We start from the raw sequence: 16,490 nt of genomic DNA, 5'->3' as shown, positions 1-16,490 counted from the left end.
AACAGTTGTGGATCAGGACAAGGGCTGGTACATAAGGAGCAAGCCTTAGTGGTCTGGGGGTTGGCCTCTAAGGAAATGGACCTGGATAATATGAGAAGACCTAAGACGGATGGGTCGACCCAAGGGGATGGCTTGGTACACCTGGAAGCCTCTACACAAGATCTAGATTCTCTAGCTCTGAGAGAAGACTCCTTGGAAACAAGGAAAAGAGCTGGAAAGGCGCAGCCTCTGCATTTAACTCTCGTACCAGTCTCTAATACTACCATACAAAACACTGAGAAGACCAACAAAGATGAGATCCATCAATCCTCTACAACAGCTGGAAAAGCTTCCCCTTTATTTAGGTTCTCTGGTCTACCAACACGTGGAAGGGGGTTTAAGACGGTGGTGTCTCGAGGAAGGCGTCAAGGGACAGCCAAACAAAAAGTAGTGTTAGGAAGAGGGGCTGAAGTGGGTAAGAAAAGGAAGAATAGCTCAAGATCTGGGAGTAAGACAGATAACATGGATGATGATGAATGGCTGGAGTATTGTCTGAAGAAGGCAGTTAGAGAATCAAAACGAGCCAAAAGGGAGGCAGATGCTCTAAGGGACAGAGGGCTAGGACACTTACTCATTCCAGAAGAAGCTCCAGTGATCAGCATCTCAAGTGACTCTAAGGTCCCAACTGAGCCATCTAACTCGGGTAATGCTCTCTCGTGTCACTCATTTCCAGAAGATCAGATCCCTTCAGATGCGTTTACAGAATGGGGAGAAGACTATCAAGCTGCAGAGGAGGGTAATGAGATGGGTGTTCAGCAAGGGGGGAGGCCAGAGGAAGTGTCTATAGGAAACGGGCCTGGGGATCTTGCTCAAGCCAGTTTGGAAGACGAGGGGTATGTCTCAGAGGAGAGTATCTCGAAGGTGATGAGTCCATTCCCTAAGCCTTTAGCGGTGGATGACTCAACAGTGGTGAGCATGAGAGCTGGTAAGTTTAAACAACAGTATAGAGGGGACAGTTCAAGGCAACCAAATGATCAGGATGGGGGATGTAGCACAGGGGGTGGACACAGTAGTGGTAGGTATGAGTCTGGAAACAGTGGGGGTCTGTTCTCTCCTCCGGGGTTCGCGGCTGCTGTCCCACAACAGCGGCCTCGCCAGCCATGATACAAGCCTGGAATTGCCGAGGAATAGGTTCCTCCACGGCAATTCAAAATCTAAAGGACTTAATAGGGAAGTTTGATCCTGATATCATATGTCTGTCCGAAACAAAGGTTGGTGTAGATAGGATGAAAGGTATTAGCAGAAAGGTCAATTATAGGGGTTGCTTTTGTGTTCCAAAGAAAAGGGTCGGTGGGGGCTAGCATAAAAAGGAAGGGGGTGGAGCTGGAAATCATGGGAGCAACAAGGAATCATGTTACAGGTAAACTAAATAATTTTTGTTGCACTGAAACTTGGTACTTCTCTTTTGTTTATGGTGAGCATGTTGCTTGTAATAGACATCGGGTCTGGGCCGAGCTCAGGGATGTGGCCACCCTAATCCCAGGACCGTGGTGTCTGTTTGGGGACTTCAACGCCATTACCTCGCTAAATGAAAAAATAGGAGGAAGAAGTATGTTTAATAATAGTATGGCTGAGTTCAATGGGCTGATAAACGACCTAGGATTGATTGACCTAGGTTTTAACGGCCCCATGTACACTTGGAGTAATAATAGAGCCCCTAACAGTCATATCCTGGAGAGACTTGATAGAGCTCTGGCTACGGATGCCTGGGTTGTCCTTTTTCCCAACATGCATGTGTATAATGTTGTTAGTGCTAGTTCTGATCATCTGTCTCTTATGATACATCTAAAAGAGAAGGAGGAAAATAGAACCATGCATGAAAAACCCTTTCGTTTTTACAATATGTGGCTCTCGGATAATGCCTGCATGTCTGTTATTGAAACTGCCTGGAACTCTACCTATCATGCTTTGCCTGACATTAATGTGAACTTAAAACACAAGATGACTCAACAACACCTTACTATATGGAATAAAAAGGTGTTTGGCAATATCTTTACAAATCTGAAAAAAGTAAACAAGGAGCTGGAAGATGTCCTATCAAAACCTTTCTCCTTAGCCAACTATGAGAGAGCAAAAGGGCTTAAATCCGAGCTACTTGAATGGTTGGTTAAGGAGGAAAGCTTCTGGAAACAGAAGTCTACTATTCACTGGTTGAAGGATGGGGGGAAAAACACTAGGTTTTTTCATCTTTCCACCATTTTTCGAAGAAGGAAAAACAGCATTGAGAGGCTGAAGAAGGCAGGGGGGGGGTTGGAGTAAAGGAAGAGCTGAAGTGGGAGTTAACATTAACTCCTACTTCCAAGCTCTTTTCAAATCTGATCAACCCCCTCAAAATGAAAGCATTCTCAATCTGTTCACTCCTTGTATCACGGACAAGGAAAATGAGATGCTTACTGCCATCCCTTCTTCCGAGGATATTTGGAGGGTTGTTTATAAGATGGGAAGCCCCAAGGCTCCCCGGGCTGATGGTTTCCAAAGGTGTTTCTATCAAAACACCTGGGAGATTGTGGGGAGCAGTATTGGCTTTTGTGAAGGATTTTTTCCATAAGGGGGAGCTGAACCCTGTTTTCAATGAGACCTATATAGCTCTCATCCCCAAGACAAATAATCCGGAGATTGTGGCTCACTTCAGGCCTATTAGTCTCTGTAACTTTTGTTATAAAGTCATATCTAAAATCCTGGCTAATAGGCTCAAGCAACATTTGAATAAAATAATATCTCCCTTCCAAGGGGCTTTCATTAAAGGTAGAAACATAGGAGATAACACAGGGTTAGCTTGTGAACTTTTCCATCACATGAAAAACATGAAAGATAAAAACCATGGCTGGGTAGCTTTGAAGATGGATATGGCAAAAGCCTATGATAGAGTGGAGTGGTCCCTGGTGGACAACATCTTTGATAAATTGGGATTCAGCCAGAAGTGGAGAAATTTAATAAAGCAGTGTATATCCACTGTTTCCTTTCAAGTGCTTCTCAATGGGAGTCCTCTAAATAAGATCATCCCTGAAAGAGGCCTTAGACAGGGGGACCCCCTATCACCTTATCTTTTCATCATCATGGCTGAGGCCCTCTCCAGGATGATTGCAAAAGCTGAGGCGGAGGAGAAAGTCCATGGGATTAAGATCCGGAGGGCCTCTCCTCCCATTTCCCATCTTTTGTATGCAGATGACCTGATTCTTTTCACAAGAGGTAATCTTGAGGATGGGGGCCATCTTAGAGATATCCTCCAAGACTATTGTGCTGCGTCGGGTCAGCTGATAAATTTTGATAAATCTAGTATCTTTTTCAGCAGAAACATCAAGTTTCGCAATAAAGTAAAGATGAAAAAGTTCTGGAAGATGAGGTTGTTTGATCCAAAAGACAAATATTTGGGCATACCTATTATGTTATCCCAAAAAAAGGCTGAGGACTTTGACTTTTTAGTGGACAAGATCCACAAGAAAATAAAAGGTTGGAAGGCTAAGGTCCTTTCACAGGCTGGAAGGGCTACCCTGATCCAATCTGTGGTTCAAGCTACTCCTCTCTATGCTATGTCTACCTATATGCTCCCCATATCTACATGTAACAAGATAGACAAAGCATGCAGAGATTTTTTCTGGCATGGTGTTGAAAAGTCTAACAGTGTCCATACCATTGGGTGGGACAAGTTATGTAAAACCAAACCTGAGGGAGGGTTGGGTTTTAGAAAGATGAGGGATATAAATGTTGCAATGCTAGCCAAGCTCCCTTGGAAAGGCTGCGGCAGATATCTTGAAGAGTTTGGACAAAACTCTTGCTAGTATATATAGTAAAAAAACTGGATAGGAGATGTCTGGAAACCTCCTGGGCAGGCCTCTTACTTCTGGAAAGGTATACACAACACTTTCAACCTTATAAGTGGGGGGCTAGTCTGGAGCATTCACAGTGGTAACTCCATCTCTGTGTTAGATGACCCTTGGGTTGTTTGCAATGGAAAACCTCAAACTCTGAGAGAGTTAGGGGTGGAAGACCCCAGACTAGAAGGCCTTCATGTGGCTGACCTCTTTCTGGAGGACAGAACAGGCTGGGATGAGGCAAAACTACAGGAGTTTTTCCAGCCTTTCCTTGCGGCAAGAATCAAAGATATTATGATCAGACCTCTGGGTCTAGGCAAGGATAGGCTGAAATGGGAAGGAGAGAAGTCTGGAAGATTGACTGTGAAATCTGTTCACAGGTACCTAGCCAAAGATAGGGGTGATGGGCAGAGCTCAAGCTTTAATACTAAAACAGTAAAGCTCATTTGGAAAACCAAAATACCAGCCAACATTCAAATGTTCATATGGAAAGCCTATATGAAAGCATTACCTATGGGTGATAGGCTGGCTTCTTGGAAAATGGAAGGGGACTTCTCCTGCCCCCTGTGTAACAATAGTTTGGAAGCAGACAACCACCTGTTTTTTGAATGTGACTGGACCAGGAATTTGTGGTTCACTTCAAGCTTGGGGTTAAGAATGGAGATTCAGGGGAGGAACAACACTAAGGATTGGATCTCCAAATTCATAAGTTGGAGCAATAATAAGAGTCAACATCTAGCTCAGGCAGGAATTCAGGCTTGCTATCTCCTATACAACATCTGGAAAACTAGGAATGAAGCCAAGTTTGAACAAAGGCTCCCTAATAGGGAAAGGACTCTCAGAAGAAGTGAGATGGAGGCATGCAACTGCTACAAGGGATTTGCCACTACCAGAACGCAGAATGAGAACTCTACCCTCTCTGAAAATTACTTAAATCAAAACTGTTTTGAGTTAGATTCTTTATTCCCTGTGATCCCAAATGAGTGTATTAACATTAGATATGATGCTGCCTTTCAGGTTATGTCAGGGGATGCACATTTTTTTTTTCTATAGCTTGGGACTCAGAAGGCAAAGTAGTAGGAGCAGGTACTATGAGATTCCGAGCAAAGTCAGCAGAGGAAGCAGAGATGGTGGCTGCTGAGGTGGCTCTAGGACTTGCAGTGCATCATGGGTGGACTGCAGTGTACATAGAAGGGGACAGCTTAGAGGTCACTAAAGCTCTGAATGGCCAGCCATGCTCTTGGAATTTTGAGAGCTTGAGAGACTATGTCTTAACTTTAAGCTCTAATTTTGCCTTCTGTAAGTTTAATTGGGTTAATAGGAGGTCTAATGGAGAAGCACACTTGCTAGCTCAATGGGCTATCCATAAGCAGCAAGGGGACCAGCTTCCACTTTGTATCCTCCAGGACAAGTTAATCCCTGTTTTGGTTTGATGGTTAAGTAATATATATGGTATTAGCAAAAAAAAAAAAAGAATGGGTCGCATCATTGATTATAGTCAACCAGCGCATTTACAACTTTCAGCCACTGGTTCAACAGGTTTACCACTAAAGCAGTTAACTCTGACGAAAGTAATGTGAGATATAGGCATATACGTTTTGAGCCAGTAATTCAACCGTGTAATAATCCTTCTTATGTGAGCAAATAAAGCAAGCATTATTACTTATTAGTTTGGAAAAACCTCAAACTATTGTATCTCATAGAGAAAAAACCAAGCTAATTAGAATTGAAGTAAGGTAGACAGTTCAAAGTAAGTGTAGTGGGCAAATATCGTACTTATAAACATGTTCGTTTCGGTATTTTAAAACTCGAGATAAAGGACAATATCTCGGTAAATCTCGTGTGTGTTTAAATTGTGTTGCAAGTAGAAAGCGGAAAACGGAAAAGAAAAACAAGGGACACGTGTCAAAGATTGACTTGGGTCCAAGCCAAATCAGGACACTATATAAAGACTTGGAAGAGTATCAGAAAAGAGATTCATTCATTCATTATCCAAAAAATCATTGAAAAGAAGAGAGAGAAATAGAGAGGAACAAAGAAAGAAATTGTAAACTGTTATCGCCATTTTAATAAAACAAATATTCACTTCATCTTCTTTAATTCTGTTCCCTTCATTCATTTTGTTGTGTGATCTTAGAGCATAAGTAAGAAAGTGTTCTTAGACATCACAGTAAGTAATTTACAAAGCAGAATTTTAACTTGGTAAATTAAAGGTAATATATATGCTTAGTACAAAGCAAAAAAATTCTACAAAGATATAACAAAAAAATGTGTCTAGATGGTTATGTCTTCAAAACACTATAAAAGATGACTTCTACCACTATCAATATTTGTTTTGTACCAAGAAAATCCTACATCTCATAAAACTAGTGAAATGCAATCATGGGTATGTACTAAAGAATAGCTATTTTCTCTATCCATAATCTGCTAAAAATTCAATCTTTACTTCATTAATCATTTCCTACAATAACTTTCTCGAAAACATGAATAAACGCAGTGGGTATTACTGAACCATTTCTCGTTGTGAACTTGTCCACCTTAACAATCTGTCTTTACTGCGAGACAAAAAAATGAACTTTTTAGGATTCCAACAAACATATACATAGAAATGAAGCGAGAGAAGAGTATGTAGGGCTTACCACGGTACACAAGCCTTCTGCTTCGTCATTTGTAGTAGACATTTGCAGCTTTAATACAAGGCTGTAGAAAAAAAAAAACTTTCTTTTGGGGGTTTGAAGAAATGAAGTGAAGAGATTTTGGAGTTTGGACTTTGGACTATTGAGTTATTGTAAAATTTCGGCGCCTGAAATTTGCTTATGTGTCTCGGGTATTTTGACTGACGTGTTTTGTAATTTACATTTTTCTTTGAAATCTCGAAATATTTCATGGGATTTAAAGTAGCCGTTGCGGTTGGAGATTGTTGTAGATCATCAGACCTATTTTTCAGTCCAACTCCAAAATTGAGCTGTTGGAACTAATGGGCTGGGCCGTTGGCTAATTAGCTCCATAAATTGCAAAAGCTTATGTAGCCTTTTGACTTAACCTCCATTTTTAAAATCATTTGACTTAGCCACCCAGTACAGTTAATATCCATTATGCCAGTAAATATTGTCCTTTTTCTTTATCAAGTCATCAACAATGGAAATCAATTCCCAAAAAATGGCGATCCAATCCCCAAAAATAGACACAATTAAAGATAAAAGGCAACTCATACACCCAATAAATAAAAACAACCCTTATAATTTCATGTTTTGTGTTTTTCGCAAAGATATAACAATAAAAAAAATAAATAAAAAATATATATTCTCTTTAAGAAAAATGTTTTGTACACCAATTAGTCAATTACAAGATGGGGATTCAATTTTTGAGTTGATTCGGGGTTTGTACGGATAATACATAATCTGTTTTGAAATTTATCACAATTTTTTTTTTTTTTTTTTGGTAGTAGGATTTATTTCCATGGTTGATGAAGAAGAAAGGTAATGTTGGCATTAAGTAAAATATTAGCCCTCCCAATTGGGGGGCTAACTCAAATGATTTTAAAAATGGAAGATTAAGTCAAAACGCTACGTAGTTTTGTAGTTTTGGGGGGTTACCCAGGGGGTTAAGTAACCCGCAATACGTGCTGCGGATTATTTGGGGTTCCCTTTCTTGATCCCTTGTCCTATGATATCTGGATGGAGTTTTAGTTAACAGCATCTCTAGGTGGTAGTATAATCTGTGTTTTTCTTCAAATTTGAAGGATAAGTTCGAAATTTATCAGAATTCCATCTCTAGGTGATCTCAAATCCGGTCGCATCACCTGCTTGTTCGCAAATTTGGCAATTTGGATGCTGATGCGAAACGACATTGGTAATGTCGTGTGCCATTGCAAATGTCGCCCCACTTTTTTTTTTTTACTTTGACCAGCACCACACGCGCCAGTGGTATTGTCGCGCGCCAATGCCAATGTCGTGTGCCCCAACGGGAAAAAAAACAGGCAAAAAATGCCCGGATTTCTACATCCATATATCTACATTCATCTCCTTCTTCATTTTACATACACTCAACTCAAACATTCTTATCAAACAAATCAACCATTTCACACACAACACTCTCAATGTCACAACCAAAACAAGGCAGGGGTCCAAGTTGGACAAATGAAGAAAATATTGCTCTTACTAGAGCATGGATTGAGATTTGAGAAGATCATATAGTAGGGAATGATTAATCAGGACAAGTTTATTAGGAACGAATTATGGTTAGGATGAATCAAATTCAAGGTTTTGACCACAACCGTAAGTGGAAGGGAGTCTCACAATGTTGGGCGATTCTTTTACTGTTCTTCAACAAATATCATGCTATACTAAGAAATCTTGAAGAACAAGCTCCAAGCAGGTGGGGATGTGAAGACATTGTAAGATTCGTTTATACTTCGTTTTATATACTACTTGATATTGATTTTTTTTTTAATAAACGTAGCTTTCAGACGCGGCAACAACTTATGCGGCTACTACTGGGAAGCCATGTATATGGCAAGATTGTTATAATCTAGTAAAAAATACGCCAAAGTGGTCAAGAACTCAGTTACGCAACGAAACGCTTGCTCCAAGACCAAAGAAGAAAGCAAGATCCGGAGATCTTGAAGGTTTCGATTCTTCACCCTCAACCCTAACCCCTTCAACGCCTCACTCTACCCCTTCACATTCATTGTACTCGGAATACGATCCTAACAGTGCCGAAGGTTTTTTGGAAAGGTCGGTCGGTAGAAAGCAGAGCAAAGAAATTGAGAAGAACAAGAAAATTGCTTCTACTGTCGAGGGTAATGTTGCATCTACTGCTAAAAATATGGATGAATTTCTTGAAGCTTTTAAAGAAATTCGAAGAAATAAAGAAGAGATTCTAAATGGGCAATTTCAAACTATGATGAAATTGAAGCAAGAGAAGACAAAAAAAAAGTTATTTTTGAAGCAAGAAAAACTCCATATTAGAGAGGAGGAAAATGAGACTAAGTTGTTGGCAATATCACTCGACAAAGTCAATTCTCGTTTGTAAAGGGTTTTAGAGCTAAAACAAGATGCAATTGTAGCTATATATGAAAAAAAAAAAAGGCTGGATCAAGTAGTACAAATGAAGCTTCCAACGACGAAGGAGCCAATGATGAAGAAAATGATGACTGGCTTGATAACTAGAGTAACTCTAGTAGTATGTAATAAGGGTGATATGTAATAGTTGTCTTTTATTTATTTATTTTTATTTTATGTTTTTGCAATCATGTATTAGTTGTCGTTCAATTAATAAAAATTGCAATTCATTTGCTAAATCAAAGGAAGTAAATTAAAACTTATCAAAATGATCAAATGAACAATTCTAAATCACACAACATAATAATAATCGTCATACAACAAACTTAATTTTATAAATCATCAAGTCCTCACTTCCTACATACGCCTCCTCTGCCGTGAACTCCTCCTCGACTGTCCTTGTGCTAAACTCTCCGTCTGTCTATGTGATGAACTCACCCTTGTGCGATCAATCTGAGCCTGTAACTCATCAACCTGGCGTTGAAAATCGTCATAATCCACATGAGCCTGCGAAATAACTCTCTCTCTCTCTCAACACTGTAGGCGAATACCGAGGAGCGCAAGCCATCATTTACACGAAGGCATGTCTCATATCTCATGCGTAGCTCATCCTGAAATAATTATTCATTAATAATTTATGACATTTTCATAATAAACATTAATAATAAACCAAAACCAATAAAAATAATTACCAGAGGTAGATGTCCAAGTTCAGGCTCTAACTGTACGACGTGAGTGTCATTAATAGAATAAATGGGCTGGTAAATCGTCTGGCCACTCGGATCACTCAAACTGAAAACCCAAGGCCACTCTGACTGAGGGGGGATCTAGCGCTGGAACAAATGTGTGTACAGGTCCATGCTAAAATGTCGGCTGTGACAGCTGGCCAATCTGGAATCCACGTCTGACACCCATTCTGTTAACCGTATGAATGTTGCTTGTACGACCCACAGCTGGGAGCAAATGACCAATAGATACCTTCAACCAATAACGGTAATATTGCTCATAAGTCTGCAATGTAACTAGGTCAGAAGCTACTAGCCAACTCCAATGCACGTTACTCTCGATGACTTGCTGTATGGTCATGTCCTTAGCCTCTGATACATGGGTAGGTGGATCAGGGGGGATACCAAAGCATGGTGTGAGCTGTCTGTAACATCTATCCCCTAAATACCACTCCATATCACTCCCACAAGTGAATACCATCCTCCTATGAGAAATGAACAATGCGTTTCTACAGTCATTCGCGCCGATGTGCACAGATGTCCACCAAGGCCTCCAAACAATAGAAACCTGTGTGCTAAGCTCGATCTGGGTTCGAACAGAAGTTATGTTATGACTGATCTCACTGGTCAGACAAGCTCGACGAGGTCCGTGCCAAGCCCTGGGCCTAGGCCTCTTATCGGTATACTCTGTGAGGATAAGATTTGCAGCACAGAAATACTCATAAAACCATACCTCTAAGAGAATGACAAACCCTCCCATATGGGGACTACTGACAACACTAGTCTGCCGAGAAGCCTTATCTAAACAACACAACAAATGACAGTATATGGCTCCACCAAAATCAATACCGCCCAACTTATGCAAGTGCTCAAAGTTGGCTAGATACCCCAAGTTAATCGTGGAATGGCCAGAAGGAAGAAACAAGACGCCCATAAAATACATACAGAAGGCTCTTACATACTCATCAATATGTGCTTGACCATCATTAGAATCAAGTGGCAAATAATTTATTAAAGACTGCAACCCTAAATCAGTAGTCAACGGTGTAATGTATGCAGCCTTGATACCAGAAATCCTAACACCAGCACTGTCATATGACTCCTCAGTTAGACAAGGGAAGAAAGTCATCATTTGGGCACAACTCTGGAATTCAGTGCTACATCTCAACGGATTACCTAATCCTATACTCAAACCAGATATCATGCAAAAATCTAGTGGAGTGAAGCCCAACTTTTCCTGAGGGAAGTGAAAAGTATGTGTACTATCCCACCATCTTTCAACTAAACCATTAATAACTCCCTGAATGTCAATCTTATTGTAAGGTATGTCAACTAGATGACCAAAGGGAGTCGCTAAAATTGTATCTCTAACATGGTCAAGTGCACCGACTTTTTTAATATCATCCCACCACGTCTTAAGTGTACCGAATCCGATACATAACACATCTCTGATGTACACAAAATGAAACTAAAATTAAGAAAATAAAAATAAAAATGTACGTATTTAACTACTACTACTACTAATATATGAAATTAAAATACATATCTGTTGTTCAAGAACAACTCTTGAGACATGCCTATCATGAAACCTCATAGATACCGGCCTAAGATGGCTGAAATCAATAACCTCAGCAGAAATTTCAAAATCAACTTGCTGATACTGAAGCAACAATGGATCATCAGCTTTAGCTCCTTGATTTCCAGCTCCAGAAGTGTTTGGTTCACCATCTAAATCACCAATGGGATTGTTCCAAATGTATGCACTATTACCACTATTTTCTTCTTCCTCACCGTCACCACTCCATCTTGTTTGGTTATTATAGACGTATTCATCATCAGAATTCATTTTTTTTGCTAGAACTAGAGAAACTAAGTTGAAAAAAAATGTGTGAAATGACAAAAGTCCGACTGTCGCGCGACATTTAAACAAACATAACATGCGACATTAGTACTGGCGCGCGACAGTACCAATGGTGCACGACAGTAGTACTGGCATGTGCCAATACTAATGTCGTGCAGGGTAGGGTCTACAATAAATTTTGCAGTCGAAATTTGCGACCAACTTCTTCAAAATTTTTCTTCAAATATGAAGAGTATACTACCACCACCTAGAGATGCTCTAATATTGTAAAAGATGATCCCTCTGGTAAAAACTATGTAAGGGCATCACCAATGGGACCTTTATATGGCCATCTATCTGCAAATTTAAAGGAATAATACGAAAATGGGCTTCCAATGCAGTCTCTATATGGCCCCCTATAGTTACCATCATTTAAAACTATCTCTCTTTCTATCACATTTATAGAGTGCCCGATCCGTTTAGCGAAATAAAGATAAATACGTCCATAAACATTTCAATGGGCAATAAGGCGTTCTTAGAATGAGCAATTTCCTGGGTTAAAGTCCCCTGCCTAGCAATTTCAATTTTCAAGAAAAAATTCTAGAGAATTTGGGGTGGGGAGAGGAACTACTTTAGAGGGCACCGTTCTTTTTAGTAACTCACAAGGACAAATTCCAGCATTAAGTAACCCACGATTTCAACTTTAGTAACCCTCAAAGACAAAATAAGTTAGCTAGACCTTTTGACTTTTTAAAAATACCAGTTTTACCCCTCTGTGTTATTATAGATATAAAGCATAGAAATTTTTATTTATTTTTTAAATATCAGTTTCACCCCTCTGTGTTATGTTTATAAAGCAGAGAAATTTGGTGATTGTTCAAACCCAAATAGGTGAACATACTTTATACACTATGTTGATGTATGAATAATGATTGTTCATACTCCAATAGGTGTTCTTATTAATCATACATTATGTTGAGGTATGAACAGTGATTGTACATAGCTCATGTTGAGGTATGAACAATGATTGTGCATAGCTCATGTTAAAGTATGAACATTGATTGTTCATACGAACAATGATTGTTTATAGCTCATGTTGAGGTATTACCCCGAATAAGTATGAACAATCATTGTTCATACTCCAATAGGTGTTCTTGCTAATCATACATTTTGTTGAGATATGACTCCAAATAAGTACGAACATTGATTGTTCATAGCTCATGTGTTGAGGTATGAACAATGTTGATGTATGAATAGTGATTGTTCATACCCCAATAAGTGTTCTTACTGATCATACATTTCATTGAGGTATGAATAGTATAATCATTGTTCATCATACCCAATGATTGTTCATACTAAATACACCAAGTCGTTTCGGTTGGGTCGTGTCATTTATTATGGGTATACTTTACTGTTTCGGCAGTAAACTGCTTCAACACAACGAGAGCAATGGTAAAGAACGCACTAAGAAATAGAGGAATTTGATGTTGGGGGAGATGAAACTGAACCAAATAATGGCTGCCTACGTACCCAAGATCTATTCTCTAGGGATCAAGTTTCAACGTAGTTCCTTATGAAAAATAATGTGGTATTTATAGAGGTAGAGTATAGAGTCCTTGTAGCTCAAGTAATCTTGTTGTTTGAGTAATTGTGATAGAATATAACCGTCACCGATAATTATCTCTTTGATAAGAAATGAGTCTGGACATAAATCAATGTACATTAGTGGCAAGCCATGTGGCTAAGGTTCAGCCTTAGACACATGAGTTAATGGGCTTGTACATTGATCCATGATATTGCGAATTGGGCTTTAGCCCTATTGATTAAATGAATAAAATAGAGACCCCTACTAATGGACGTTTGCCACATAGGTGGGGGTCGAAACACCGCCCCCTCTTTGTCAGGCGAACAAAGTTCATATGGCAAAGAAGAGAAGATAAATCACGGAAAACGTGAAATAATAAAAGAGTAAGCGGAGTGTATAACAAAGTGTCGTGTAAACGTAAACGATAAGAAAATGGACAATCGGAAAAAATTCATGAATTAGCGGAAATGAAAAAAATTCAAATTAATGTATACGATACGCAAGGACGTAGTTAAATAAAAAATGGCCGAAAATGCACAGATAAAATAAAAGATGCACATAAATAAAATTTCAAAAGAAATTGAGTGCCGAACACTGTACCGAACGAATTACGTAACAACGCGAAAGTGATGTCGACGACGCGTGCCAGCGGAATATCGATACGACGATGTGAACGTTGAAATTAAACATAGGGGCAATATAGTAATAATAGTAATAAAAGGAATTTAACTACGAATTGGATTCAAAGTTTTCAGATTAGATAAGAATGTAGAGTAGATAAGAATTGAGAGTAGAGATGAAGTTGGAGTTGGAGAAGAATTCCAGTAGCAATGGAAAGCCAGCGCGGAAACCCTATATAAATAGTGGCTATGCTGCCGGTTTTCCCAATCCATGAAAAACTAGAAACTGATCTACAAGAAACAGCCTCTTATAAGAGGTCGTGGTGTATCATACTGCAAGAACCTCCTCTCCCCTCGGTTTGAGAATCCAGAAGATCAGGAAGCTGAATCCGAAGACGCTCTTGACAAAACATACTATGTTTTCCTCCCTCCCGAGTTATGTTTTATTCATCCTCTTTCGGGTTCACTTGTTCGAGGTGCTCAGAGATTGCCTTCAATCATGAGGAGGGTTGAAAGTATGCTTCTTGCTGTTCAGCTCAAGGACATGATTAATTATCCTCTACCTGCTTTCAAGATTTTAGAAGCCTTGACTGCTGCATCGTGTCAAGAGGCGTTCTGCTATGAAAGAGCAGAGTTACTTGGGGATGCTTACCTGAAGTGGGTTGTTAGTAGATTTCTTTTTCTTAAATACCCCCAAAACACGAGGGTCAACTTACAAGAATGAGGCAACAAATGGTGAGTAACATGGTCTGTACGGTTTGCTCTGAACAAAAGACTTCAATCATTTATCCAAGCCGATCGATTTGCTCCATCTAGATGGGCTGCTCCGGAGTACTTCCCATTTTTATGAAGATACTAAGGGCCTTGAACACATTCATATTTGGTGAGGGAAGCCGCTCTGGAGAGACGAATCGAAAAGGGTCTCCGTGATGATGGAGACGAATATGATATGGAAGATGGGGAGGTTGAGAGTGATTTGAGTTGCTATAGGGTTCTATCTAGCAAGACACTTGCAGATGTTGTTGAAAGCCTTAATCGGTGTTTATTATGTTGAAGGGGAAGAATGCTTTTCACCACCTCATGAATTGGATTGGAATTCAGGTGGAGTTTGATCCTAAAGAGATAGAACGCACAAACAAGCCATGCAATGTCCCGAGAGCATATTGAGGAGTGTTAACTTTGATGCTATGGAAAGTGCCTTGAATATAAAGTTCGAGATAGGGGTTTGTTGGTGGAAGCTATTACTCATGCTTCACGGCCTTCATCCGAGTTTCCTGTTACCAACGACCGGAGTTTGTCGGTGACGCCGCTTGGATCATCTAATTACAAGGTACATGTTCTTTACGCATACGATCTACCTCACCCGGTCGCTTGACCGACTTGAGAGAGCGGCTGCCGTAAACAATGAAAACTTTGCTCGTCGTCGCGATTAAGCAAAGTGCCCTTGAAGCACGATTCGAGAGTTTGTAAAGGAAGTTCGATGAATTATTGAAACCGTGGTTTAATTCCTTTGGTTTGGGAGATTGCAAAGCACCTAAAGTACTTGGAGACATTTTTGAATCCATTGTTAGCGCAATTTTCTTGGACAATTGGTCGTATCATCTTTGTTGTCCGGCGGGTATTTCAACCGCTTTTACCAATGGTTACTCCCAAAACACTTCCGATGCATCCAAAGTGAGGGAGCTTCAAGAACGATGCCAACAAAGCGGTCAAGGCTTGGAATACAAAGCCACTTTCGAAATGGCAATCTTGCCCCGCGGTGGAGGTTTACATTGATGGTCTTCAGATTGGGAGTGCTCAAAACCCACAAAAGTAATTGACTCAGAACTGCGGCAACTATCTTTACCCAACAAAATCCATACTCCCTTCGGTCTCCACCAACATTATACGGTATAGCACCATCTAATGAAGGAAACGATCCTCAAGCTAAGTGAACATGGAAGCCGCTATAACATCTGACGATGTTGTACGAGCTGGTGGCGCCAGTATCAAAACTAGTTTTAAGTTTTGAACTAAAACATGATACGGTGCAACTCCCACAAAGGAAGGGCACCGTACCTTCTTTGCTTTAATACGGCTGGGCATCCGAACTTACAAGAACATACATGATATGGTGCGGCGCACTGTAAAGGAAAGGCAATCGTGCACTGCGTTGAACCGATTTGGCCCGCGTGAACCCGATTTTTGAGCTTGCTGACCCGGTTTTTGACCCATCTGACCCGTTTTTCTTGTTTTTTCAGGTAGTAACTACCGTACTATACGGGCGAAAAATACTCGAGAAGAAAATTCGATGACGATCGCAGTCTTGGTGAGGTGAAAAGAAGGTGACAGATACAGCAACTACCTGAAACCGCGTCGATGGTCGCTTAAGGAAATTAAAAATAAATAAATAAATAAATAAAAAATAAAATACTAGGATTTGAGAAATTTGAAATGGAAGAAGTGTACGAATTTGAAACGAAAGTCGAAGAAGATGAAGTAGTAACGGCTTACTCACAATTAAGTTGCGGGAGTGCAATTTAATCAAAGAAATTGAGCAATTATTGAGTTATTTTGAGCTGCCGAAGAAGACGGAGAAAAGTTCGGAGAATATGACAAAGCGGTGGCAAAAAAATTCGACAGCATGAAACAGGTATGTCAATTATTTTATTTTTTCCAGTTAGCTTCAAATTTTGGTTAAGTCTGAAAGACTTACGAAAAAATTTGTATTTGCGTCGCAGGTTGAAACGACGGAATTACGAGCAAAAGATATTGACGAAAAGTTTCGAACGGAACGATCACAATGCCGTAGAAAAAATAATAATAA

General features: G+C 39.9%; 1 protein-coding gene and 1 pseudogene across 1 annotated transcript; both read left to right on the top strand.

The window, feature by feature from the left end:
- Window positions 1–1,605: 1,605 nt before the first annotated feature.
- LOC147486609 (uncharacterized) lies at window positions 1,606–2,298 on the top strand. The gene has a single exon (XM_086573784.1). The coding sequence runs from the start codon at window positions 1,606–1,608 to the stop codon at window positions 2,296–2,298; it is 693 nt and encodes a 230-aa protein (XP_086429910.1).
- A 9,475-nt stretch (window positions 2,299–11,773) lies between these two features.
- On the top strand, window positions 11,774–15,500 carry LOC147486608 (endoribonuclease Dicer homolog 1 pseudogene; annotated as a pseudogene).
- The last annotated feature ends 990 nt before the right edge of the window (window positions 15,501–16,490 follow it).

The sequence above is a fragment of the Coptis chinensis genome, chromosome 7, assembly GCF_015680905.1.
Source record: "Coptis chinensis isolate HL-2020 chromosome 7, ASM1568090v1, whole genome shotgun sequence".
Taxonomy (NCBI): domain Eukaryota; kingdom Viridiplantae; phylum Streptophyta; class Magnoliopsida; order Ranunculales; family Ranunculaceae; genus Coptis; species Coptis chinensis.
This window is presented reverse-complemented; position numbering and strand designations above follow the sequence as displayed.